Source organism: Oryx dammah, unplaced genomic scaffold, assembly GCF_014754425.2.
Source record: "Oryx dammah isolate SB20612 unplaced genomic scaffold, SCBI_Odam_1.1 HiC_scaffold_25, whole genome shotgun sequence".
In the NCBI taxonomy this organism is placed as follows: domain Eukaryota; kingdom Metazoa; phylum Chordata; class Mammalia; order Artiodactyla; family Bovidae; genus Oryx; species Oryx dammah.
The window spans coordinates 93,410,769-93,438,380 of NW_024070209.1; the positions used below are offsets into that span (position 1 = coordinate 93,410,769).

The following is a 27,612-nucleotide window of genomic DNA, read 5'->3' on the forward strand; positions in this document are numbered from 1 at the left end:
CGGCTGACGGGGAAGTTCACATGCTGAACAAAAGCGGCGAGGCAGCTGGGAGGGAAGGCAGCGAGGGGGCCGGGTGACCCCGGCCGCTTGGGGGACAGAGGCAGGGGAGGGAGGAGGGCCAGCAGTGGGGCAGGGGAAGGGGGGGCCTTTTGTTTTTAGTCAGGTGCAGCTGCTCGGCCTCAATCGGTGGCATCCCTTGGCGGCCCAAGGTCGGGCAGCAGATGCGGCCGTGGCTGGGCAGGGGCCAGGAGCCTTGCTGACGCGTGCCATTCTCTGCCCAGACAGGAGCAAGGGGCGGGGGCTCCACTGCTACCCACAGTGGGGCAGCCATCTGGGATGCCATCAAGGGTGCCTGGGTGACATTTCCAGGAGGGGGCGATGAGAAGATGCGAGGAGGGGCTTCCGATGTTGGGAGGGAGAAGCCCCCTCTGATAGCAGTGGTGGGTGGGGGTGGGAGTGGCTGTTTTGAGGCACTTGCTGTGTTCCAGGTTCTGTTCTAGAAGTTCTACCTGGAAGGTCTCTAGTGATCTCAACAACCCTGCAGAGAAGGTAAAACTCCCCATTTGGCAGATGAAGAAACTGAGGCTGCACTGCTCAGTGACTTGCCCAGGCCCCACCACTAACAGGTGGCAGAGTGGGGCTCCAGACTCAGGTTAAGTCTGACCCCAAAGAAGCCCACACTCCTTCCATCAGACCTGATACACAAATGGCAGAAGGAAGATGCTGAAATTTACCCCTTGAGAATGAGGTTGCTCCCCGCTCCTGGGGGAGTTCTTCCCCCCACCCCCCACATCCTTTCAGCTTTTTGCCTTGCTAGGTCTGTTCTGACCACACAGATATGTTCGTCTTTGCAGCCACCTACACATACGCAGGCCTGCATCCTGACTTGGGGAGGGTTTGCTCAGTACGTTTAAGGGCCAGGGCCCACTCAGCAAAACCAAGGCTAATTTATCATCTCAGGAATGATGTCCACCCCAAGCAGTACGCTGCTAGGAAATTAAAATAAACATCTTCTCCTGATTCTGCAGTTGTACAGACAGGATTGCACAGAATCCTGTAATTCTCCAGAAAGGGAGTCCGGTGATTATGACAGCTTCCACATGGCTCACCCTGCCACCGGCAGCCCCCGTCACAGCCCACCCACAGCTCGGGGGACTGGTCATATCCTGTAGGCAGTCCTCGACAGGCCATTCAAGACCCGGTCCCTGGCCCGCCAGCTCCATGTCCCATCATACCAAAGGCGGCTCCCCTGTCCAGCCCCACAAAGAGCTGCCCTGCACTTCTGTGCCACAGCCCTTCCCAAGGCACGTGCTCGTTCTGTGTGCCCTCCCCACACCTGCCAACCTGGTGGGCCCAGCTCTTCCCTCAAGCTTCTGTCCCCTTCCCGGACGCTGTCCCTCTCTTTCTGACTGGATACAGCCGGGCTTCTTTCTTCTGTCCCTCCGCTAAAGACAAGGGGCTCTTCACAAGTGCCATGGTTATCTTGGTCACGTCAGGATCCTGGGCTCTAGGTGCAAGGCTTGTGCATGGTCAGTGCAAAGCAGATGCTTGCCCAAGACTGTAGGACCAGCCTCAAGTGGTCAGCAAGACCGTCGCCCAGCACTTGACCGATGTGGACCAACTGGCTGTCATCCTGTCACTGAGTGGTGCTGTCCACTAAGCTGGCGATGTTTCTGATCAGGAACGGCCTGCTTCTGATCAGCAAAAACTCCCAACCTACAGGCATCCTGGTCTAACGGGTTGAGCCCAAGGCCACCCCAAAGAGCAAGACTTTCTGAGGAGAATGCACAGGTGGGAAGCTTAGATGTGAAATACCCCCCATGTATTTCATGTCAAATTTCCCCCATGTCTGCTAAAGACAGTCAGGTTTGACAGACAGAGATGGTTTTTTTTTTTTTTTTCCTCCTCTCTTCCCTCAGAACAAATGGATGGAGATCCTGGTTTTCAAATTCCTGGACCCTGGAATACATTTCTATCTGTGTCAAAGTCTAGCCCTCCACCGCCTCAGCAGAGTTTAAAATCCTAGCTAATAGGTTAACAACTGTTTTTCTTCAGCTTCAAATGAAGAATATCAGAAGGCTGGGGGGATATGCGGCTCTCCAATTTGTACGGACTGCACACAGCTCCCTGCAACGTGTGTTTGACAGGACTGACATTTTGTACCGCTGTGAGATGGGAAAACGTGTGACATTTTTATTCATGGTGGCGTACGCCCTTGTAATGATCAGCTCTGGTCGGTGTGCTTACCGCAGCAGCCCCAGAGCCCTCGGAGACCAAACAGGAGCCTGAGGTGCCAGCAGCTCGACTGCCTTATTAAACACCGCCAGGATCCTAACGAAGACCAACTGCTGGAAAATCTCACTGTCAAATCCTCAAGGACATTGTCAGCGCACAGCTAACTGCATATATTTTTCATTTAAAATACTGAAATCCAGTCTTGTGCCATTACAACCAAGGGGAGGGGCACCCACTCCCGTGGCCATTCTGTCAGCTGCCTCTTTGGAGCTCCGGATGCTGGAGCTGGATGCCCAGTGGGGTTCACGACTAGAGAAGAGGGCAGCGGGAGATGGGAAACCAACCTTCTGAAAATGCAGCCCAACCTGAAAGTTTCAGGGCTCTGGTGAGAGTCACTTGAAAAGTCGACCCACCAAGTCCTAAGTCTGAGTGAATGTGCATAATGAGAAAACCCGATTCCCCTGCAAGCCGACTCTTCCTGGAGGTACAGCCCCTCACATCCCGCGCCTCCGTGCTCAGCAGCCTTCTGCTGGCGGCAGACTCTAAGCCAGCTGCAGGAACACACGGCCGTGGCAGGCTGCACACCTTGGCGGCAGAGCTGCGCATCAGGGCGCCCACCTGCAGTCTCACCACCTGCCTCGACTCCAAGACCTTGAGGTCAGCACGCAGGAGGACCTCCTCCCTTCGGTGGTCATTTCGAATGCTGATGCACACTGATGGATGGCAGCCAATCACATGGCAGGCCCCGGAGCTGCTCGTGGTTGTTACGCAGGGTGGTCTGGTTGTGGCTGTTCACGCTAACGTACTGATGTATTTATTTTGTAAGTATGTATTATTTATGCAGTGCCTCTATTTCCATCCTCCAGCCCTGATGCACCAAGACACCCTCTGCTATTTATTTATGGGGTCCTTGGCGTAACAAGCCTAACAAGACACCCCTGTGTGGTTCTTACGGGTTTGCAACAAACTGTAAGTGGTTGGCTAAACAACTGGATGTTCTCCATCCATCATGGGCAGAGGCTTGCATTTTAAGAGGCTGCCCATAAAGCTGGTTTAGCATAATATTGTACATCATCCTTGGCAGAAATGCCCTGGGATGCTGAAGAGCTGGCAACCCAGCAAGAAGGAGCTCTAACCTTCCTTGCTATGGGATGGGGCATGGGGTAAGAGTAAGCCATGGGTACCCTGGTTACAGGCCCCAGAGTGAGGGGGGAAAGGAAGGCGGATGGAAGACAGTCTCGCAGAAAAAGCAGGACAGTGAGGGTGGACGAACCTTGTCTGCCCAGCTGGCCAGTCTGTCTCTCCACAGAGCCTTTCCACTGATCCCGTTCATCCTAATAGACGCACCTTTCGTTGCAGGGTGCACCTCAAACCTCCCATTAGAGCACGCTGGCTGGAGGAGAGAAATGCAGCCAGCAGCCAGCCTTGTGCCATTCCAAGGTGAAGACCAACAGCTCCCAGGGAGGGCATCCAGTGGACTGCAGTATCTGTCCGTCTGGTCTCCTGGACCTCTTTCTCATCGTCCCCTCATCTTCCATCCACGAGCTCTTGTCAGAATGCCGGCAGTGCCGTTAGCTGTCTCACCTGCTTCCTCCCCTTCCGGCGGTGGCTCAGAGTAAATCCTTCAGGGGCCATTCCCTCGAATGGAAGCCCAAGAGATACCATTCAAGCTGCCCCAAGGCTTGGTCCCCAGCTACCTCTGCAGTTTGACTCCTGGCTCTTCCCAGCTGCCTCCTGGCCTCTCCCTTCCCTACACTAGCCCTCTGCTTCTCTCAAGAGTTGGGACTCTCCTCCTCTTTGCTATGTCATTCTCTTTACCTGGGATACCCTTCTCCTCTGGCTCCACCTGATGTACAACTTATCTTTCAAGATTCAGCAGAAAAGTCACTGAGAAGGCACCCCTGGTCTCTCCAGACATTCTCAGGACTTCTCTCCAGTCAGAACACCTATCTCCACTAGCTTTTCTCTTTGCCTATGGCTTGTTCACTGTGTCTCCCAGACAAAGAGTGTCAAGAAGGCAGGACACACATCTCATGCCTTTGTGACCCTGGGGACTTGGACAGGGCTTGGAATCCAACATGCCTCATAGTACACTGGATAAGTGAAAGAAGGCGCTGAGGGCATAAAAAAGTAACTCAGAGTTCTGCCTGGCATCAGGTTTTTTAACCACAAAGACAGGAGAGCAGCAGGGGAAGAATTCTTAGCTGGTCATCATGGCTTGGGCAATGGAAGGTATTTGGTAGACAGCTCAGGGGTAGGTGCCCCTCTGTCCTGGAGCACCACCATCGCCTGCCTTCTGCTGACCGCTTTACCCACCTGGCCTCCTCAGGCACCATCTTGCCAAAGTTCAATCTACTACCCCTCTGGAAATGTTCGCTATCAACCTTTCCACAAAGTGAAAACAGGGATCCACCGAGAAGGGGTGAGGGACCAGGACATCCCAAAGAGGGCGACCAGGTGGCTGTAACCATGGACCCATATGGCTGATGGGCAGTAAGGTCTCAAAAATACTGTTTACACTGCTTCAAGGCAATGTTAATCCCCCAACACTTCGCATGTTAAGTGAGATATAATCAGCGATCCTTTAGAAGTACCTTTTACATATTCTCTTCTAGTACTTTTATTACATTTTAAAATTCTTTATAGTATAAACAAAATGATTTGATATTCTAAAAAACATGGAATTAAGCAGACCGACAATAAAACTAAGTCGGCAAAAACAATGGCCTGAATTAGGGACACAGTCAGTGCCATCCCAGGTCGAGTGGGCAGTGCCATCCTAGGTCGAGTGGGCAGGAGGCTGGCAAGCTGTCTTTGCTGCTGTCAACACCAAGCTGTCCCAGGTCCAGCGAACTGAGCCATGTGGTGGAAGAAGGTGGGGTCCTGAATCTGAATCCATCTTACCAACCAGGGGATTAGGGTAAGGCCCCGGACCCCAGTGAGAAGTGGGGCAGTCATGGTCCTTCCTGCATCAGTCTGGGGAAGATGATGTGAGAAAATGCAAACACCCTCTGATCACACTGCCTGGCGCCCAGCAGGCAGTCAGAAGGGCAGCACCGCTGGTGTTCTTACCCCTTTGTGAAGAAATTCGGGGCTCTGTTAGGTTTATTCTGGGGAGAAACAGGACAGTGACCTTGACCTCCTTAGCTACCCTAAGCCGCACTGCTGGATTCTAAGCATGTCCCAAACCACTGGCAGCCACAACCAGATACCCCAGGAACGAGACAGAACTGAGGCAGAAGTCTCGATGAGAGAGGCACAGTGAGGGGAGGGCCTGGGCTCCAGCATCAGGGAGCCCTGGTTTGGAAATCTTGCTCTGCCACGTATAGTGTGATCTGGGGCAGGTTGCTTGACTTCTCTGAGCATCAGCTTTCTGGGGATAATAACAACTGTACCGATGTCATAGGATGTTGAGAAGACTCGGGGAGGTGACACGAATAGGTCTGCATGAGCATGAGAACCAACTTGACCCATCTGACCCCTCCTCATCCTGACACCTCCCAGTCAGCCCTTGTCACACTCCCACCCCCACCCCCCAGCACGGCCAGGTTAATCATTCACTTCATCCCCAAAAGGCCTCAGGGATTGATGGGGGACAAGGCGACAGGCAGCTCCCAGCACAGCGCTCCCATGGCCGCCGGGCGGGGACCGCCAGCGACACTGAGCTGACTCTCCTGGAGGATTGTGCTTGTGGGATAGAATTTATTTCCAATATATTACGTTTTATTTCCCCTTCCCTGCTGGGATAAACTCTCCACCTTTGGCACAGAGAATTCTAATCTGAGGAAATGCCTCCTCTGGTCTCGCTGAATCAGATTTCATTCTCCTGTCCTGCTGGGCTCAGTCTCTCCCTGGCAGGGAGCTGCTCCAGCACAGACCTTAAAAGAAATGCTGCTTTGGGGCTCTGGTCAGTCCTCTGGCAAAGAGGCCCCGCTGTCACACTGCTGAACACAGACAGACTTGGAGGATGCAGGAGGCCTGTTGCACTCACACAGCACCACACGCAGGGGTCCTCAAGTGAACACAGTCCTGCAGAACAACAGCTAGCCCTCCCCGCTTTGGTCTCTCCTGTTCTCTGAACTGCCTGGCAGTTCAAGGGCATGGGGAGTGCACAGAGCTGCTTCCCCCCTCCCCATGACCCAGGGCCTTCCGTGTAGTCAGTGTTCACCACTCAGTCACTCCCCAGACTCCCTGGGCAACTCATCTGCACAGGCCCTGGGAGGCTGCTAAGGTCACGGGGAGGAGGTGGCCACTATTCGTGTCTGGGGACAGTGTGGCTGGCACAGGGAAAGTGCTGGCCCAGAGCTGGGAGGGGATGGCTCTGCTGGGAGGAGTCAGGGAGCCCTGTGGTCCCTGAGAGGTTGATGGCATTTTGTTAGCTGGACAGAAGAGGAAGGACATTGCTGCACTGGAGACAGTAGGAGCTGATTTGTCTCTGGGTCCCCTAGCCCCAGATCGGGGCCTGGACTGAGCAGACACCCACAAACAGCTGGTGAAGGCGTGAATATGGAATTGTGTTGGGCACTTCAGGAGAGGAAGGGACCCTGCCCTGGGTGGGGACACTTAGCAGAGTCTTGTGGGTGAGAAGGAATTGGCCTGACGTCATGGATGCAGGTGCCTCCAGCCCAGCAGGCCTGGCTGTGGGCAGGGTTTGGGGAGGGGTCTGGGGGACTGGGCAAGTCCTCCTGATCATCCAGCATGTCTGTGCCTGGGGAGGGACTCCTGGAGAGGGACCCCCATTCCAGGGGGCTCAAGGGCTCGCCTATCTCACTACTTGTTGATGTTTCTGATGCCCCTTGTGCCTCCCAGATCAGCAGACGAGAGTGATGGGCAACCCCCGGGATATGAGGGATGCATGGGCATAGTGGGACTGATGCCCAAGTGGAACCAAGGCGGGGCAGGTCTGGGGAAGGCCAAGGACAGCCTAAGACAGTGCAGTGAATGGAGCCTGTGAGATGGGAGTGGATGAAAGGCAGACACTGGAGCTGCCAGAGCAAAGGAAATGCTGGAAACCACAGGGGTAGCTGGGCTCCCCGGAGAGTGGGGAGTCAGAGGGGACAGGCCAGATCTGGGGAAGAGCTCTGTCCAAGGGCAGGAGGACAACAGACAGCTCCAGTGGCGGGAAGCCCAGTTCAGATCTCCTGCTGCAACCACCAGTCTCCCACCGGGTGGCCTGATTTCCATTCCTTGGTGTGTTTCAGCTGGATCTTTCTGGAGGCTCTACCTTGGGCCAAAGGAATGGTTTAGAAGGCAAGAATCCTCTACTGCAACCGGCCAGAGAAAGCCATTGGGAGTGCGTGGGCAAGGTGTAGGGAATTCCAGGGCTTAGTCGAAGTCAGTTGCTACCCCATCCTAGAACAGGCTACAACGGCAGCTGTGTTTGGTCTCTCAGGTTCAGAACCTTCACCAAGTATCTGAGACATGGCCTGAAGAAAGCTGCTCCACATAAACTAGGCCAACAAGCTCTCTGCCCAGTCCTTGAAGCAGATGGAGAGCAAGGGCGTTCATTAAACTTTGCATCTACTCTACAGGAATCTCCAGCAAGTCAGCAGTGATGAGGTGATGGGCGCCTCCTGAGCATGTTGGTGGGGAATCACCCCCACCCAACCAAACTGGTTGGTGTTTAAAACAAACAAAGAGGAATTTTGAGACGGCCCATGACATGATCACACACCAGATGGATTCTGTCCACAGGATGACACTGAACCACTCACTGTGACATTGTGGGCCCCTGAAGGCAGGATATGGCCGTGTGATCATCAACGTTTTCATAAGTGTGGAACAGAATGCATATCCATGATTATCTGCTGAACAAGTGACTTTGGTTCTTTTTCCGCTCCTGGGCCCTGGTTGCTGCTGACCTGGCATACCCCATTCCCTGGAAGCTGTCACAGCCAACTGTGTCCATCTCTGTAACCTGAGAGCCCTGATTCCTACCTCCCTGCCATGCACTCGCTTGTCTCCTCTCTATCTGGTACCTGGTTGACTTCTGACCCTGACTCTCCACCATGTATGCTCTTGATTTCAAGATTGCCCACTGCTCTGTATATGAAATTTTCTCTGTCATCGGACACGAGTACAAGGGCCTGGGACGATGGCTCCTGTTTGGCCTCTGTGCACACTTATCAGTTTAATCTGTTTGCCCTTTTGATAACAGGACCCCTGATTTCCTTTCCAGGAACCACCCTTCTTTAACTTCTTAGTGTGTGTTTCAGGAAGAGCCCTACCCCTGGCACTCAGGGAACCCTTGGCCACAATGATGGGCTCTGAGACTGGCGTGTGACCCCATGCTTCCTGCGGCAGTCACTAGGAAGTGACTCTCTCCCGCTGTCTTGCTCCTGGCAGGTTATGGCCGGGAGCTGCTGCAGCTACCTGGCCACCAGGAAGGTAAAGTCCCCTGAGAATGGCACTAGCAGAGGAGGCCAAGCCAAATGCAGCCAAATATAGGTCTGATTGATGAGATTTAATATCTGGATCAAGCCATACTTGAAGCTGGTATGAGGAAACAATTTCTCTTTTGGGGTTTATATCCCTTGCAAACCAAAGTAAACTAACTGATGTAGATTCTCTGATCTTGGGGACTGGACTAGCTCCTGCCACCCCCAGTATTAACCCCTACACATGTCCAGTTTCTACCTTGCATGCAAATCCCAAGAAAGCACCCAGTGTGCCTTTGGTGTCCAGCGATGGCTTTGGTGTGCAGTGTATACCAGGTGCAGGATACTGGCTTTCTCGTGTTGGTATCAACTGAGGCCCAGAAACATTAAAGAAGGCCTGGGGTCTGGAAGGAAACTAGGAACAAGGATTACCTGTGGTTCAACATCCTGGAATCCTGGGTCACCTGCCTAGGCTGTTGCATAGACCCCATCATGACAAACCCAGCAGGAATCTGCTGGGTTTTTAACAGAGCTGGGGTTTGAACCTGAGGTCTATTAATAGACAAATGGCTTTGAATCTTGACTGTGCTTCTGAGTTTGGACTGAACCTTGGCTAATCCCCTAACCTCTCTGGGCCTCGCAGAGGAGACAATACCTGAGACCCAGCCATGGCTTAAAGGACTAAGTGGGTTAACCTGTGGGAATTGTCCAGTCTGGCACCTGAATTGGGACACAGACCCACTTCTCCAGGTCTCAGCGAGGTGCCTGGCACGTGGTGAGCAATTCAACGTCACAGCCGCCCTCCACTCCCTCACTGCTCTTCAACCATAAGCTCCTTTTATGAGCTCCTCATAAGAGGAGCTCCAACTGCTGTGAAAGTGCCCAAGACCTAGCAGAAGGGGGGTGGATGCTGCCCCCTAGCCCTCTGCAGTCCTCTTCACTTGTGCTGAATTGAAGTCAGGTGGTGGAGCTTAGAAAGCAAATTGCAATTTTGAACCTGGATTTTCATTTGGCTGTTGATATTGCTCAGCCCTTCCATGGCATGCCAGGAACCCTTGAACTCCTTGTAGCAAGAGGAATACTATCTGAGAAGGCAACATCATATGTTTAATAAGAAATTGCTTGGATTTTCAACTCAATCCTTATGAATTTCCAGAATTTGACCTCCCTTTTCTGATTGGCAAGTTTTTCCTCTTGAAGTCGAACATGGCTGCTACAGGAGCAAAGCCTGGCCTTGTTAATTTTGCATCAGAAAGCTGTCTCTGGGCTACCTGGACTTTTTGGGAAAGTGAGGCCACATGTGTCCCACCAGTCACCCTCTCCAGACAGACCCAACAAACCCACAAGGGACCACCACCACTCTGGGTGATGGCAGAGTGAGTCAGAAGAGCTCTGCAGCTGCCCGCCGGCACTGAGGGCACAGCTGCCTTCCAGTCACCCATGCCGCTGGCACGCGGGAGCTGGAGGGAATGGAGCCGGAGAACACCCCAGATATGCCTGCTTTTTCACACAAAGTTATGGCTGAAAGAGTAGAAAAAGGAGTGATGGAAAAGGGGGGAATATGATTTGAAAACAACAGGGATTGAAGGGGCAGCCTGCAGAGGGCTCTGCCTCGTGGTCTGTGCAGACGTGGCTGGTAAGTCAGGCCAAGAAGGCACTCTGGCTGGCAGACCACAATGTTCGCTTCTCACTCATGCCTGGTGCCCCAGCCTGTGCCCTGGGCCCTGCCGCTCATGTGTCTGAGTCAGACTTGGGCACCATCTCCTGGCTGTGCCCCCAGCGCCTCTCCCTCTGCCCCACGATGCCAGCCCTTCTCGGTTTAGTGCTGACTTTCCACAAAAGCGTAGGCACGTGGGTCAGTTACATGTGTGCCTGAGCTGGGGTGGCTGCCACTGAGGGGTGTACGTTCTGAGAGACGCCGGGTGCCGGGAAGACAGGCTGACTGGGAGGCCCTGTCTGTGGGTGACTGACATCTGGCTCTGCTTCTGCTCCACTGGAGGAAGAGACCGATGTTTACGGAGCACATGTGCAGCACAGAGCCAGGCAGACAGTGCCTCGCTTAATCCCTATAAGGACCTGTGATGTGAATATTATTATCCCCACCTTAAAGCTGAGAAAACTGATCTCACTGAGGTTAAGTTACTGAGGGCAGGTTACCAGCTTGTTAGTGCCAGAACTGAAAATTTAAGCCCAGAGCTGCCTGATGCTAAAATCTATGCTTTACGTTCAACCACACTGCTTTCATCAGCTGATCAGCCTTTGCCTTTCAGCAGCTAAACTCCTGGGGGCATGGCGGGGGGTGCCATACTTACTTTCTCTCTCTCTGTGAATGGCTGTTACATATGTGTGTATGTGTAATTTTTTGGCCATACCATTCTGAAAGCAAGTTTCAGACGTCACTTAAATACCAAAGTGTGCACCCCTGAGGCATAAAGATAAGCCCCTAAAAACCATGACATCAACAATAGCTCTATCACGTCACCTAACATCCCAGTCCATCTTCAGATCTCCCAACTTTTCAAAGAATATCTTTGATGCTTAAAAAAACAAATCCAAGTTCATATTTTGCATTTGGTTATACAGCTTAGTCTCTTTTACAGATGAAATCTTTGCTTTCTGGGAAGAATTCAAGGGGCACTGGACCTTCCCTTCCCTTGCCTGCTCTCTCCCCAGCTCTCCTCCTCTCCAGGTCCACTCATTTTGGGAGTCTGGGGTATCCCAGAGCCCCCTTACCTCCCCTCTTTTCCTGGGGCATTTAGGACTAGCCCTTAGGAGCTCATAAAAACACAAAATGGAATGAGACAGGATCTAAATTCCTATAATACAAATCTGTTTCTACTTGGAAACAAAACCCTTATTTATGGAAAATGATTTGGAATTTGCTTTTGACCACTAATGGAATATTCATTTTCCTTTTTTCAAGTGAATGGAATTATAAGGATAGCAACTGAAATAAAACCAAATAACCTGGATACACAGAAAGTACTTAAACGATAATCAATTATTAATCAATTTAAAAATCCACATAAATAATAAAACCCTAAGACGTTTACTGAAGGCCAGGTCAGTGCCAAGCCCTGTGGTGGACGTTTTAGGCTCATATTCTCATTGGGGGAGACAGGCAAGCATTAAAGATATGATTACAAAGCTATGTGAGATGCACTGCGTGTTCCAAGTTCTGAGGTAGCACAAAGACAGGAGCAACCAACTCAGTTGGGAGGACTTACAAAAGGGGCCAGCTCTGAGGGCAGACAGGCAGACAGATCATCACGGACCTCATGGTCTATGTCAAGGGTGATGGGGAACCTTCAGGGGAGGCAAGGGGCAGGGAGGTGGCACGGCCACTGGTGTGTGGGTCAAGTGAGGCTCTATGGGAATGCAGCGCAGCTGAGTCTGAAGGTCAGTTAGGAGGCTGTGGCTCAGTGCAAGTGAGCGGTAACACAGCCTGACCCACTGCTGTGACAGAGGTGTGGACAGGCGAGGGACAGGGCAGGGTCGGGGGCAGAAGGGAGAGGCTCGGGAGGGTGGTGGGGAGCAGATCCGGGTTCCTGGATGGACCTCACTGCGGTGGGAGGTGGGGGAGGAGGGGCACGTGTAGGTGGGAGTGCACCCTCAGCCTGTGGGTGAGGTGTCGGGAAGGATGCGAACCTCGGTTGGAGGTGTGTGGGAGGCAACGGCAGAGTTGAAAGGAATTGTGTGTGACTTCTAAGCCCAATGGGGTGGAGGGGTTCCTCAGAGCTGAGGGTGCCAGGAAGGTATTCGCTGGCAGGGCAGCTTCTCCAGCCCAGCGTGAGCCTGGCACTAAACAGCCTGGCTCACGCCTGTAAAGTCAGAACTCTCCGCATGCACAGACAACAGGCAACTGCATTCCAGGAGCAGATCCTAAGGGTAAATCCAAACCACTCCATCCCAGGCCTCCAGAAGCCATGGTAGTGCTTAGTTTGAGCTTTGGTTTAACTGGCTTTTCAAACTTTATGTTAAAGAGGTTTAGAAAGCTTTGCTCAACTGGGAGAATAGACACGTTTCAGTGCACATTTTTTTTGGATTCTGTCAGATTGGAAAGCAGGCAATTACTTTGTTTGTAGGATCAACTAGGGGTAACACAATGAAGCGGGTCCTAGAATGGGTCTGCCCTGTCCTCCCACCTCCTGAGAAGGCCCAGTCTCTGGCTGAGGCCCATGGCACACAGCAGCACGTGTCCAGGATTAGAATCCAGTGTCCCTGGGTGCCACTGTCAGTCTAGTCCCCAAAGCCAGGGAGGGAGAGCTGTACTCAGTTGAGAGAAGAGGGCTGCTGCTGGTGGCGGAATAAGAATTAGCTCCTAATTCAAGCAAACATCTTCTGGGCCTGTTTCCCCATCTGTACGATATTTATGAGACCATCTTCCTTACCACGTGATGTCAAAGATTCAATTAAGGGACTTCCCTGGTGGTCCAGACTTTGTGTTCCCAATGCAGGGGACCGAGGTTTGATGCCTTGTCAGGGAACTAGCTCCCACAGACTGAAGGAAGATTCCGTGTGCCACAACTAAGACCTAGTGCAGCCAAAGAAAACAAAAGATTCAACTAAATTGGTACATAGGTCTTTTCAAAGAGGGGCTGATGGGGCCAAATCCAGGAGCCCTGAATGATGCGACCAAAGGTTGAGTTCTCCATTGGATACAATAGCCACTTGAGAGTGCCATAGTTTCCCGACAGAGATACAAGCCACTCACACCCATGACTGGTGACATGGGAAGGTAAAAATAAATGTAAATGTCTTCCAAGTTAAAAAAAAAAAATTAGATGAGTACAGAAGTGAAAGTACCAAGTAGCTTGTCCACCTAATTAAACACAGGGAACACAGCGGTTTCCAGGGGGTGCTCCCTCTGCTGATTCCTCAGAGGGGGAAGAGTTCAGGCAAGATGTCTGGCTGAGGGATGCCCAGACCCTGCTGGGGAGGGCGGGCCTTCCCCACTCCTTCCCCAGCCACAGAGACGAGAGCAGGCCCACTTCTCCATCCAGAAGAGGAAAGCACGGGGACTCCTCAGGTTCTCTCTGGCTCTCAGCTGCCAGGAGAGGAGAACGTCTCCATTGAGTCTGGGAGATGGAACTGAGCATGCCCTGTGCTCCTGGTGCCACGCCCCCAGCCCCTGCCCCACCACACACACAGCTGCCAGTGCACAGGCACCCTGGGCACCGCATGAAATTGCTCACATTTCCTGTGGGGCATAGCTCAGTCTTTTCAATTCAGAGATGAGGTTTGAGCAAGCCCATTTGGCTTCAGGTCTAAAGCCATATTCTCCTTTTAGCCTCTTGGTAAAAAAAACAAAAAACTGGCATCCTTATCTCATTTGACTGTCTCCTGGGCCTTCTTTCTCATTTGATTCTGAACTTGAGAGAAAAAAAAGTTATTTACAGCCTCCTTAGACCTAAACATTTTCCAAGGTAGGAAAAGATAGTCTCAAGTCAGAGACTTTTGAACTCTTTAAAGAAATTAGATAAGGATGCAGAGGCTAACTAAAAATCCATTTACTTGTCCTTGTTTGGAACCATCGACATGGCTCATGAAACTGTGAGTGGTGTTACATTATGTCTGCTTTAGAAAAGAAATGAAAGGCTAGACAGTTCAGTTTGTTGTCTTTTAGTTACAGGGCCCAGCTTAGGCCTATCGACAATGGGCCTGCAGGTGAAGAGGATGTCCCTGTGGGGGCCCTCAGAGAGCCTTGAGCTCACCTCTCTCACTGTTCTCATCACTCTGGGTCGGGCTGTCCATTTGCTGGTCTGTCACCCTTATTATGTCCCACAAGGACTTATCTATTTGTTTATTTTACACATGGATGAACAGATGCAGAATCAAAGGAAGAAATGGTCATAGCCTTGAAAGAGGACACTCCAGTGAAGCGGAGGCAAGAAAGCACCTTTTCTCCCCTGAGGGCTCTGCAAAGGCCAACCCCACCCCCCACACCCCCGCCCCGCACCCTGTTGCAACCGGCCACAGGTCTCCATGGAGTCCCCTGGCGGGCTTCACGGGCACTAACTTTGCAAGGTGGAAGGATGAATGTAATCAAGACCTCACTAGTCTCTGCCTCCAGTGGAAAGCTAATTGTTCTTAAAGAATGAAATCTACAGGAACACAGACTCAAGGCAAGGGTCTTTCTGAGGTTAGCATGCACTGTTTGGCTAGCTTAAATTATTTTTCCTGAACACAGTAGCTTTACTGGACATTTCAAACAGGAGCTGATGTCTCTGCTTGGTGAGGGAACTGAAGTGGGCTCTGGAGGTGAACCGTCCTGTGCTTGCAGTATGGTCCTGGGAAGGTCCCTGAGCTCTGACTCTGGCTCGAAATACAGCTAAGGATCTCTTCCTCAGAGGGGTATGGCAGAAATGACACAAGTTTTCCAAAAGGAGAATATGTACTATTAGGGCTATATGAGTAGTTTAGGTAATACATGGATGGACCTTATTTTTTTAGACAGACCTTATGAAAATATTGGGCCAGTATTGATAATCTATGGGTTTATCAACATCACTGCTTAAGAAGAGAGTAAAATGTCAAATTAGTATAAACGTCAGGTTGGAGTCTGTTTAAAGAAAAATATGAAGTGAAAAAAAAAATAGTACAGATAGAATACAGAGGAGAGTGTGGCAAAAAACTCTGAAATGGAACTCAAAAGGCTTCTTTGAGAATGCATGGCCCCTGAAACACATGCCTGCCGGTAGAAGGTGCTCTAGAAACACTGCCTATTCTGGTCAATGGTTCATCAAAGCAGGCACCCAGGGGAGGACTGAAGGCCAAGCTAGCACCAGGGCAAAGCTGGAAAGAGTTAAAAGAAAGGGGTCTTGGGTTTCCCTGGCCCATCCCCCCTGCCGCTAATCTGTCACCTAATGAAGAAGCTGCGGCACAAGTGAGCTGCCTGGCAGTTCACTTACAGCAAACTGATTAAGAATGTTCAACCAACAGCAGACTGTAGACCTTTCCAGAGAAAATAAATAGAGTGTAGACTGTATGCAAATGTGTTTGTCACTTTGACAGCACGTCTCAATTAAGGCATCTCGCGGCTGTGGGTAGGCTCTGTGGCTGCAGCTGGAAGGGAGAGCCCGCTGCATGGCTGATACTTGGGGCTTGACCTTAATCCGCATGCATGCATTAAAAAAAAAAAAAACCCTGCCTTCCTGTACACTTGCATAATGCTGGCAGCCACGTGAGGGAAGTGACAAACGGGGAAAAAAAGCCACTTTCATCCTCTCCAGTTTACAGACCTGTGAAGGCACAGACAGCTCTTATTTCAACAGAGTTTGGGGTGGCTTTTTTAATTGTTTATCCCCCACCCGTGCGTGCACACACTCTTATTCTGCATTTAGCTGGGAGTGACATTAAAGCATCTCTACTTCTCGCTGAAATGGAAAGAAGGTCTTTCTCCATTTCAAATAGGGCCTCCTTTTTTGTGTTTCAAAAATGGAATGTTTAACACCATGAAATCCCTCTCCCCCGCCCCCTCTTTCTCTGTAATGGGCTCCAAACTCCAGAGAGGGGTTCTTTTCATGGGAAGGTTAGTGTGTGCAGGAATGAGGACAAAGGAAAGCAGGAAGCTGGCTCTGGAATGCCATGCTGGCGACAACCGACCGACCAGGGGCTGCGCTTTCAGCAAACACAGTCAGGGAACTAGGGTGCAGATTCCTCCAACAGGGCTTGAACCCCAGGAAGGGGCAGCTCCTTGGGGTGCAAACACCGATGAAATTTGAAGATAATCATTAATCAAGTGAGCACTGCCCTGTGGATGCCTCTTTCCTATACTACATTTCAATTTTTATAACATCCCTTTAAAGTGTAAAATCAGAAAAGGGGGATGGATATCTCCAAGTTTAAGATGTATAAATGTATTATCTAAAAATATTGATTACAGAAGAAGATTCTTATGTTTCAACAAACTCATCCCTTACCATAATAACCCACCGCAACAGTTTCATTAGTTCCCTTCATTTCTAAATAGCTCAAAGTCTGGTACATAGCAGGCACTTGATAAATGTCTGTTAAAAGCAGGAACATTTGAATGCATGCTTCTAGATCTTTTAGGTGATAACATAGCATCATATTAAAGATAAAATCATGAAGATTATTTTAATCATGCTTCATCTAATTAATGGTTAAGAATCAAGTGACTTAAGAACGAATAACCGTGCAAATTCTTATTATAGTCATAGCTTGCTAACAAAGCCATTTCTCACAAATCAAGAAATTATGACTTTGGCTCATCAAGAGAGTCAATTCAAGAGAAGAAGAGGAGGCTATACATTGTTTTTTAACCAAAAATATATCCACTGATAAGGACATGGATAAGAAAATTTTCAGTTTCTATGTTCTACTTAAGAGGAAAAAAAAAAAATCAAACAACTGAACAATGTTTTAAATGCTCAGGTTGAAAAAAGTTGGTTACAGAATCAGATCACAAGAATTATAGTGCAGGTGTTTACTCTGAGAAGCACGACCCCCAATATTGATTTTCAGGAAGTATATTAATAAAGAACTCCTAATTGATTTTTTAAGACTTCACTTGTTGTCTTTTATTTGAAGGTGCAAAGAAGGGCCTGGGATGCTGAAGCGTTCTAATGAGATGCTTAGCTAACAGAGGCACCTTAAACCGAGTGCCTTGGAATGGGGAGGCAGCAGCTGCATTTAATGACTTCACTTAACAGTTGAGCTGGTTTATGACCAGAGCCACACTGTCTTCTCAAAATTTCTGAAAATGCACCTTTTTGGAAACATGCTTCTACCAAGTGAGCCTTTGATAATGTGCAGAACTCCATGGAGTTTTTTGTTTTGTCAGAGAGAGCTGAAATGAAAAACTGTTTACATGTGCTATATCATCCGCTAAAACATAACAGAAAGCCCAGGCCAGTCAAGGGGCCAGGTACATACCTGTCCAAAGTGGACTGTGATTGGCCGCCGGTCTTCTCGGAACTTGGGGTCCTTGGCTTCTACCAGTGGGGACGGCGCAGTCTTTGGCAGCTGCTCTTCTGTGGTGGGGGCACAGCCATTCTCAGTGATGTCCTGCAGGGAGAAGTCCCGTTGGGGGGTTGGTGTCTGGGTTATGGCCCCTGCCATGAGCACAGGGGCTCTTGCCCACCCCACTGCTAAGAGGCCTGCCAGAGAACCCCCTCTCGGACCCTCCTGCTAGAGATGGAGGAAATGGAAGGCTAACTTGGCCCTTTCACTTAGGGAAACCAAAATCATGCACATTACATTATAAAGACAACATAATAATTCACAATAGTGGAGAAGACCTTTCCTCCTGCTACCTCACGCAGTTATTTTAATTTTTATGTATTCACTCTGTCCGCATGCAGGCATTTAAAAATTACTTGCAATCACAACTTGTGCATAATTTTACATTCTGTTTCTTCTACTATAAACATTTCCATGGTACAATACAGTCATTAGAATGATCATTTTAATGGATGCATAATATTTCATTAAGCAGATACTCAATAATTTAATAAACCATTTTTACGACTACTGGGCATTTAGATTGCTCCTAATTTTTTTTTTAAACTTTTTTTTAAACATCACAGGGATAAACACTGCCATCTTTCTTTCTTTTAGATTAATTCTTTAACAGAAATCCATAGGAATGCAATTGCTCGATCAAAAGATATAAACATTATTAAGGCTTTTTATTCATTCTACCAAACTGCTTCCAATTTACACCAACTACGGGCAATGGATGTATTATCAGTTTCACCATGCGTGTTAGCCATACCGTTTTAAAAATGTATTGTTAATTTAAGAGGTGAAAAGCTAGACCTTGTTGTTGTTTTAATTTGCATGGCTTTGATGATTTGTGAGTGTGGACATTTTCTACGCATTTGTTCACTGATTTGTTCGCATTTGTTCGTTGCTGTTTGTGAAAACCGTGTGTTTCTGCTCCCTCCTTAGCCCCAGTCTTTTCAGCAGAGAATGAAGAAAGACACTTAAATCTGAGTTAGGATTCTATGACCTGGAGAAAATTTAGGGAGCCAGTGTCATCTTTTTCTTAATTTAGAAATTCACATTTAATTTGTGCTTGTGATAAATAAAGTCGAATTTTAAGGTAAAGAAAAAGCACAATGTGCAAAAAGCAGTGATGCTCCTTTCCCTAACGCTGGCAGCTGACTATCTCCCCGTGGGTTCTTTGGGATGTGGATGGTGCCGACTTGTGCAGTGTGGGCCATATGGATTTATTCAAGTCAAGAAAGTTGAATAAAGGCAGAGAATAAATGTACAAGTAAAAAACATTTAAATCTTTTTTTTTTTTTTTTTACTGAGTAAAAATAACTTACAGCTAGAATAAAATAATAAATACAGACAGAGGACGAGATGGTTGGATGGCATCACTGACTCAATACACATGAATTTGAGCAAGCTCTGGGAGTTCGTAATGGACAGGGAAGCCTGGCATGCTGCAGTCCATGGAGTTGCAAAGAGACGACTGAGCGACTGAACTGAACTATTTTCATGGCAAAAACAAATACACATTTTGGTCGACAAGACACATACCCTTAGTACTCATTAAATTCTGCACATAAAAGGCCTGACCATTGACTGTTCTTACTGAGTTAAATAGAGAGAATGGTGGCACGTGGAGGAAAGTGATCCCTTACTAAATAATAATGCCTTAAAGAAGAAACAAGGAACATCTTTGAGCCTCAGTCTCCTCACCTATAAAATGGAGCTATGGTACCTATGAGGAATAAAGATGATTAAGCAACATAAATGTCTAGAACATTTTTCCTCAGGAGTGTCCTCTGTATGGTACTCAATAATAATACCTGAGTAACCTAATAACAAGGCACTCAATAAACTACAGGGAGTAAATCAACTATGGTGGTTTAGTCACTAAGTTGGGTCCGATTCTTGCGACCACATGGACTGTAGCCTGCCAGGCTCCTCTGTCCATGGGACTCTCCAGGCAAGAATACTGGAGTGGGTTGCCATTTCCTTCTCCAGGGAATCTTCCCAACCCAGGAATCAAACCCAGGTCTCCTGCATTGCAGGCAGATTCTTTACTGACTAAGTTACAAGGGAAGCCCCAAATCAACCATACTTTAATAAAAATAAATAAACAATAGGGATTGCTCCCCCACCCCCCCTTTCGATATACTCAACTCCATACACCCAGCTGAGTCTCTGTGCTGCTTGGTAACAACACATGGAGATGGTGACCTCTTGGTTTTGCTAGGTAGGGCTTGCACCAAGTGGCCCGGGCCTCAGCCAGGCTGAGGCTCAGTGATGAGAGAAGCTGCCGCCAGCCAATTAGAAACAGCTCTCTTGGAAAGGGGCTGCCCAAAGGTGCTCAGGTCAAGTGGAACAAAGAGAGGGAGGGACTCCTTCTGTGCCAGAAAGTAACAAAGGGCACAAGGGGCATTATGGATCCATTGGGGTTACTGAGAGGACATACGTAAGAGGTTAAATAAAGCCAAACAAAACAATTCACTTTTAGTTAGGAAAAGTATTGCACTGTATGTGACTGGTTGGGGAAAAAAATAAAGACATGAAGCAGTAGGTAAGCTAGTAAGAAAATATTGAGAGTAATGGAAACTATAAGATGATAACTATTTTTTAAAATGTCTGTGGTAGTTTTGGGCAAAGTGTCTTAGCTTAAATTTTTAAGTTAAAATTTCAAGTAAAAATGTCCTAGGTTTTGTTTTTACCATTAACTAGCTATCTGATCTTCCCAATTCACTCAACCTCTCTGTACCTATTTCTTTATTTTTACAACAGGGAGACCACCATCTGCTTGGCAAACTTCAAAGCTGCTAAGAGAATGGATTAAATGAGATGAGATGTGAGGAAGCTTTGAAAAATGTCTAAGTCCTGTGCAAATTGAACATGAGACTTATTCCCTGCAAAATGGAAAAAGCACCATCTAAAAGGAAGCGCTTCCCTGTCCCTGTACTGAGTGTCTACTACTTGCAGTCACTTCTCCAGACCCTTGACCTTCACTATCACACTTAGCTTCCACAAGAACCACAAAGTAAATGGGATTATCGCTCTTTTATAGGTGAGGAAACAGGGCTCAGAGAGGGCAAGTTACCCAAGACCACACAGCTAGAAAGCAGAGGAGCCCAGGGCACTGTGATTTATACCATATTGAACCATGACAACAGCACAAGAGAAGGAGGTGCTCAAAAACTCATCAGACGTGACCTTGTCCTCAGAAACCCCTATCACAACAAATCGTTGTAAAGTGGAATAGAACACGTGTAAGCCAAATGTGTCCAGCATACACATGTGCTTGTGCATCAATACATATGTTAATTTTCTTTAGTTAAAATACCCAAAGGTGCCCAAGATTTCTTACAAAGTTCTGGGACCCGCCCCACTAATCTGTTAACTTCTTCACTATTTCTTTCACCTGGGGTAGGAAAACTGCTTCCTCCCAGGATCCTAGAGAGCAGAAAGGGAGAAGTCCCAGTCAGGAAAGAAACAGGGCCAGTTCACACCCTCTCCTGCAGGTACCAGCAGAGATCTTACATACTGCATGGATCCAAAAATACAACACTTGGTACCTGTGATGAAAGAAATTGTCCTTTAAGATTAACTGAGATGCCATCAGCAAAGAGAATGGTAAAACTCTCATAATTTTCTGGTGGGAACAAAAGCTGCAATTCCTATCAAGACCCTATAAGAGGAAAGAGCCTCTGGCCCACTAAATCTACTTTCAGAAATTTATCCAGATGAAATAATTAAGAATTCCTGCAAGGTTTACCTATGAGGATGTTTGCTTAGAAAACACTGGAACTAACTAAAGTATCTAGCAATGGGATTAATGAATGTATGTATGTCTATCACTGTATGTGGCCATTTAAAACAACATGTGCAGGAAATATTTAGTGTTTTGAGAAATGGTCAGGATACAGTGAGTGAAAATACAGGTTATAAAATTTCCTTTTTTCCTTGTTGATTTGTTGAATTTTCTCCACAATTTTTTTTTTTTTTTTTTTTTTTGGTAAATGCTCAAAATGTCCTTAAAAAAAAAAATCAAGAAGGTAACAGGCAGGGAAAATCTATTCCTTCCTGAAGAGTCACACAGGAGGAAGACACTAGATGGAGCTGCGGGTAAGAGGCCGCTGAAGGTTGGTAGATTTCTCCCATGGCTCTGTTCAGAGCTGGGAGATTGTTAGTTCCCATCCCTTGGTCAACAAAGGAGTCAGAAAAGAATACAACTTCTATCACCTTCCCCAGGCTGGAATCAGAGATCATGCCTGGGATCTAATCTACGCTTGCCTGTGGAGAAGGCAGGGACCGAGTCCCTAGGAGGAGTCCCGAGACAGGAACCCAGAGGAAGGAGGGGACTTGGCGTGGCCTTGGGTGGGAGCTGGGGTGAGGGAGCTGAGGCTATATGACTTCATGAGGCAGAGATTCCAGGAGAACATTCCTGGCCCATGGGAGGTAGGGAGCAGGGTGCCTGGAAGACTACTCTGGTGGCTGTGTGGAGGACCAAAAGGGAGAGGTTCCTAGCCCAGCCATGCTCTCCCGGTACACACACACGGGTGCATGGGCAGGCCAGCCGCTCCAGATGCAGGATAGAAGAAGACAGACAGGATAGAATCTGCCATTTGCAAAATGGCTACTATGTGTTGCTGTTTAAACCCATTATTTCTTCTAGTCCTTACAACAGTCCAGTAAAAATCTCTATTTCTCCTACTTTATAAACGAGAAAAACTGACAGGACTGAATCTGGCTTATCTGTCTTATCCCCAAGACCACACTGCAGAGCGAGGGGTTTGAGGGCTCTCGTGGGTGTGAGGCTGGGGCCTCGTGTCTCTGACTTAGCTTCCCAGTCTCCATGTTTGGGTTTGTGCAGTGTCCTTTTCCAGTCTACTTCACGCTACAGCAAATGCAAACTACAGTATGAATATTGATAGCAAAACAGTATCCAGAGTTGGAATTTCTGTGATTTGAGGTTGCAGCAGAGACAGGGAGCTGACTCTGTGATACGGTGTGAAAACATCTGTCCTACAAGAGTCTACCTGGGTCTCCCAGCCCCAAAGGTGCTGCCTCACTCCCTTCAATACACTAGGAAAAGTTTCACTGCAAACTCAAATCTTCACTGACTCAACTGTGAATCTGCTCCCTTCAATCACACAAACTCTGAATCAACAAGCTCGATTTATCTTTAAAAGATCAAATATTTAAAAAGGGCTGTGAGGCAATTCCCTGGAAGTCCACTGGTTTGGACCTGGCCCTTTCACAGCTGCGGCCTGGGCTGGGTTCAATCCCTGGTCGGGGAACTAAGATCCCTCAAGCTGTATGGTATGGCCAAAACAAAGAAAAAAAAGGCTGTGAAATGGGCCCATTGACTCATTTTAATTTTATACTGAAGAAAAAAATATTATTTTTCAGGGGTTCTCCAATAGGTTAAAAAAAAGAAAAAAATAAAGGACATCCTTACATAAATATTTTAATGTTCCTCATAGGAAAGAAGGAGTGTGTGAATAGCTACTGTTTTTAAAAGAGGGCATTTGGTGCAGCGGTGTACAACACTGCAATAGAAGGAGGTTTGTTGAGAGCCACAGCCCAGCCATGCAGCATCCTCCCAACGGGCCAGGTCTGGTGGGGAGGGGCTCTGGATGAAAGCACTGATTTTCCCTTTAGAAAATGATGGCTGGGTAGCATTCCTTGCCATTTCTTCTTCCTAATTTTGAGCAAGTTAAACTTCAAAGAAGGCCAAGCTATAGAAGAATTTGACCACCTTGCTCCATTTATCCAGAGAAATGTGTTATCCATCCTTTTTTTTGTTGTTGGGCTAAAGCGAGCAGGTATGGAATAAAAGCTACACTACAGTCTCTATTAACAATTATTTGCCAATGGTCACAGGGATACTTTGAAAGCTCCTCTTTCAGAGGCTTTGAAAGTCTGCAGCACAAATGAACGAGGGATGGAGAAGGGCCCTGCTCAGTCATATTAGAGATGGACCTCCACGCACCATGTTGACCTCTCCACAGGTCGGCCCCACATTTTCTATTTGCAATTCAAACCCAAGGCAAGAGCGAAGAGGGCAAGGTTGGGTTCTTGATTATATCTGCGGGGTCACCATTGCTATGCAGAGTTAGAGGAGGCCAGGTGGCAACCCAGTACATTTGAAAATTAGATCTTTGTTGGGAACAGTCTCGATTTTGTAGCAGAAACCAAACTTGAGATGTCTACATGGGATGCATCCGGGGAGCCACACAGATATGTTGCCATGTAAAGGGAAGGTGGAGGGGTAAAAAAGCCAAGGAAATATTTTCTACTGCGGTGAGAGAGGTCAGACAAAGCCAGATCCTAAATTAGCTCAGGAAGGGGAGCTGGAGCCTTGTGGAAGACCTGGTCCTGTCTGTCCCGAACAATGCTAGAGTCTCAATTACAAAATGGCTCTTCCAAGAACAACTGCAAAATATCAAGTCTGCAGAAATCTGTAAGATCGAAGGGGGAAAAGTGAAAATTGCAAAGGGTGCACTAATAGATCTGTCAACAGTCCGATGGTGACAAGCCACATTTCTATGAAATGCCTTCACCGTTTGTGTCACCTGAAATGTACTGACACTCTCTACAGAACATTATCTCCTGAAGCTATTCTTGAAAAGACTGGCAGGGGGAAGAGGAACAGGGGAGGGAAGACTCTGCCTCAGATGCCATCAAGGAGAGGAAAGGGAGATGGCGGGGAGAAGAGTGATCTAGATTGTCTAAGTGAACCTTTGAACAACATCAAAAGCCCTCAGTTTAACCGGTTATTTGCAGAAATTTTACCCATCATAAAAAGGGGATTTTCTTAAGGCCTGATGCTTACGTGTACAAGGAAGGAGGTGATGGCCTGCAGAGAATAGATCTGACCAAGGAGTCAACATGTGTCCTCTGCCTGAGGAGGGGACCTTTCTCTGCTTACTCCAAGTAACCTTCTAATACCAGCCCGATGTGGTTATCAACGAAGGAGAGCCTGGTGACAGCTCCGCCCTCCCTGCCCCTCCATTCTACATCTGCAATCCAATTCAGTTATGCGTGACTGGGATAGGAGATAAAAAGGTGTATTTAGGGACTTAAATAACATCCAAGTAAAGGTTTCCACCTGCTAGTCTCTGGCGGGGTGCAACAGACCACAGTTAAGGTCTATCTGAATTTACATTAGCAGGATTTTTTATTTCCAGGACTTGAATCTCAGCTACTAAAAATCCACTCCCAGCTGAAACTAAGAATGTGAATGCTTAGTCAGAGCAAATTATTTTGCAATTAGAGGAATCAATTCCTTTGACCATTTCAAGTTAATGAGAGGTCCTTTCTGACTTCTAAAATTAAAACTGCTTTCAATTTTTTAAAAAACTGCCGAGATAGACAAAGATCCTTATTACCTGGCACATTTTGGGGGTGTGGAGATAATGAAGTAAGTGATCCCAAACATCTTTTGGAAAACAAAACACTTGTTTCAAGAAGGCAGTATGAAATACTATAGTGATAAGAGCACAGACACTGAAGCAGATGAATCTGGAATTGAATCCTGGCTCTGTCAGGCTCCACCAGTGTGACCTTGAACAAATTACTTCACCTTTGAACTGAGGGTCTCCTTACACAGGATATGAGAATAATACCCCCCAGAGTGGCTCTATGGATTAAATGTGAAAGCTCCTGGCCTGGACCATCCTTATCAAGTGCTTAATGAAGGGTAGCAATGCTAATACTGATGCTGATAGTCATAATAATATAAAGATGCCCTCTCTGTTATAGCAACTTCCCTGCACAAGCCTAGAGAATCAGGTAGAGGCGCTCTTAACCAGGATGCAGTCTGTATGATTTTATCTGACTTTACTGATGGTCCATGAAGACAGTCAGAAGTCTCTCCCTGCCCCTTGGGTCTCACACATCAACTGGGAGCAGAGCCTGCAGTGTCCTCCTCAAACCCACGTGCAGGTTGGAACCACGGCAGTCATTTCCCTGGAGGTGCTTCTTGACTTTGGTTACAACCAGCCCTAGGGCAGAGGTCAGCTGTAGGAGCTGGTAGTGCTGGGGTGGGGAGGCTGAGCCAATCTGTATGGACCCTGGTGAAGTGCCGGCCCTGTGGGGTGAGCAGGGGACAGACTAACAGTAGTAACTCTGAACTTGCTTGCCTTTGTGGGTTTAAGCCAGTCTTAATGTTATTTGAAGACAGTTTTTTGTCTGTGAATATTTATAACAGTGTGAAAACTCCCGGACAGCTGGTAATGCATTTTGAAGTGTGCTAACAACACTGTATCAAACAGCCTCTATTGATCACATCGTACTTTTTTGTGGCCACGCATTTCATACACGGTGCTTATACATTTTGAATAAGAACTTCAAGTACCTTTTGCTTCAAGCGGTTTTTCACCTCTTTTATTCCCATTTTTGCATGATCTTTTGCCTGCATGAAAAATTAATTTAAGTTAAGATTCCCCTTCTGTTTCCAGCAGGGACTGTGCTTGATTTCAGTCCATCGTGAATCACCTTCTCTGATTACTAGAAAAAGGAAGGAAAATGGGATCATCAAGTTGAAAATATAATGGCTATGAAAACAAATACAATGTTGAAAGGTTAAAAAAAAAGCTCTTAAAGAGGCTACACAGATTTTATTTTCTGCATTTTGATGGCACTGATTTTTCCCCACCTCTGAAGCTCTTCTGCTCTCTCTAATTATTTATCTCCGCAGCCTGGGGACAGCTACCAGTAAGAGGAGACCAGCAGCTTCTCTAGCTGCAAGGTTCAGAATACCCACTACACTTAACCAGGGCGGGGCTTCAGGACCAATTTTCTACCCAGGCCAGACAGACACATCGCTGGGTTTCTCTGATGCCATTTCTTAAATTTCATTTCAGCAGACACCCTGGCTTTGACTTTCTGTCATTCTATGACCTGTGCGATTCTCTTGGCAGCCACCCACCCTATTAAAATAATTACTATTTAAGCACAGAAAGGACTAATAAAGTTAAAAATGGAAATAAAACAAAACCACCCCAGTTAAGTGGCTTGGAGTCAAATTAGGAAGCAGGAGAAACCATGAGAAAAAATACTTGAGACTCGTAAAAGATGGAGCACCGGGAACTGGCGTGTTCTCTTATTTTCACTCTGCTGTTGGGCACAAGTTTCACAAACAATGCATTTCCTATAGGGCGGTGATGAGAGAGATGATGAAGAATTTGGGACCAAAAATGGGCATGTGTCCCACCACAAGCATTCTTCAGTAACCTGCAGAGCAGCTGCTTTATTCTGACATAATAGCGAGGATACACACAGGAAAGGTCTACCAGAACACCTGACAGACCACAGCCTCTGGGTCTTCAGGAGGGAGCGCTGGAATTTTAGCCACCCCATCTACATCTGAAAAGCTAAAACAAGTAGCCTCTCATTTCTCTATTGCAGCAACTGTGTGCAGAAACATATTAAATGAAAAAATGTCACTGACCTGGTCATAAAACATCAACGCTAAACAATTCTGAGAGCTTTGAGAGCTTTAGGAAATAACACAGCAGCCCCCAAATCAGCTCTGCAACACAGGGTTCAGTCTAAGAGTTTTGTTGTCATGCTCAGGAACAGATCTGTTTGGATCCTGAGACCAAGACCAGTACTTACGAACTTATAGACAGTCTTCATGGCCGGGTTTGCTTTCGTTTTTACAGTATTCAGAATTGCTCCACTTCCTTTCTATAATAAAAATGTCAGTTAGCAATTTGGACTGAAGATATAGTAGGCCAACAGCAACAAAGACCGCTTCTCTTTAATCAAGTTAAGCAACATTTCAAAAGTGTGTAACTTAATTAGAGGAACAGGCTTAGATGGTGACTGGTCCTGGGCAATTAAATTCCGACCACAGCAGAATCCCTATGGGTGGGTATGGGGGCAGAGGGGGAATGGTGGATGGTGATAAAATAGCTGAGGTGGGACCCCAGGCTCAGTATTTTGCTTGGCAGCTGTCTGCTGGCTGGGAGGAAAGCTCATCACAGGCTCTCTGAAGCAAAGCTTTCTTTGGAGTGATCTACAAGGAATTCTACAAGAA

General features: G+C 47.7%; 1 protein-coding gene across 5 annotated transcripts in view; it reads right to left on the minus strand.

Annotated features, from left to right (window-relative positions):
- The window catches only part of DENND1A (DENN domain containing 1A), a 539,914-nt gene that overhangs the window by 35,706 nt on the left and 476,596 nt on the right, over positions 1–27,612 (minus strand). For 4 of the 5 annotated variants that reach the window (XM_040225092.1, XM_040225090.1, XM_040225093.1 and 1 more), the window contains exons 17-19: positions 27,189–27,260; positions 25,927–25,983; positions 17,511–17,642 (exon numbers count right to left, since the gene is read on the minus strand). In XM_040225092.1, coding sequence (XP_040081026.1) covers positions 17,511–17,642; positions 25,927–25,983; positions 27,189–27,260 — 261 coding nt within the window. Of the gene's footprint in view, positions 1–15,261; positions 15,672–17,510; positions 17,643–25,926; positions 25,984–27,188; positions 27,261–27,612 lie in introns of those variants that run through there. The other variant, XM_040225094.1, reaches the window with a different exon arrangement.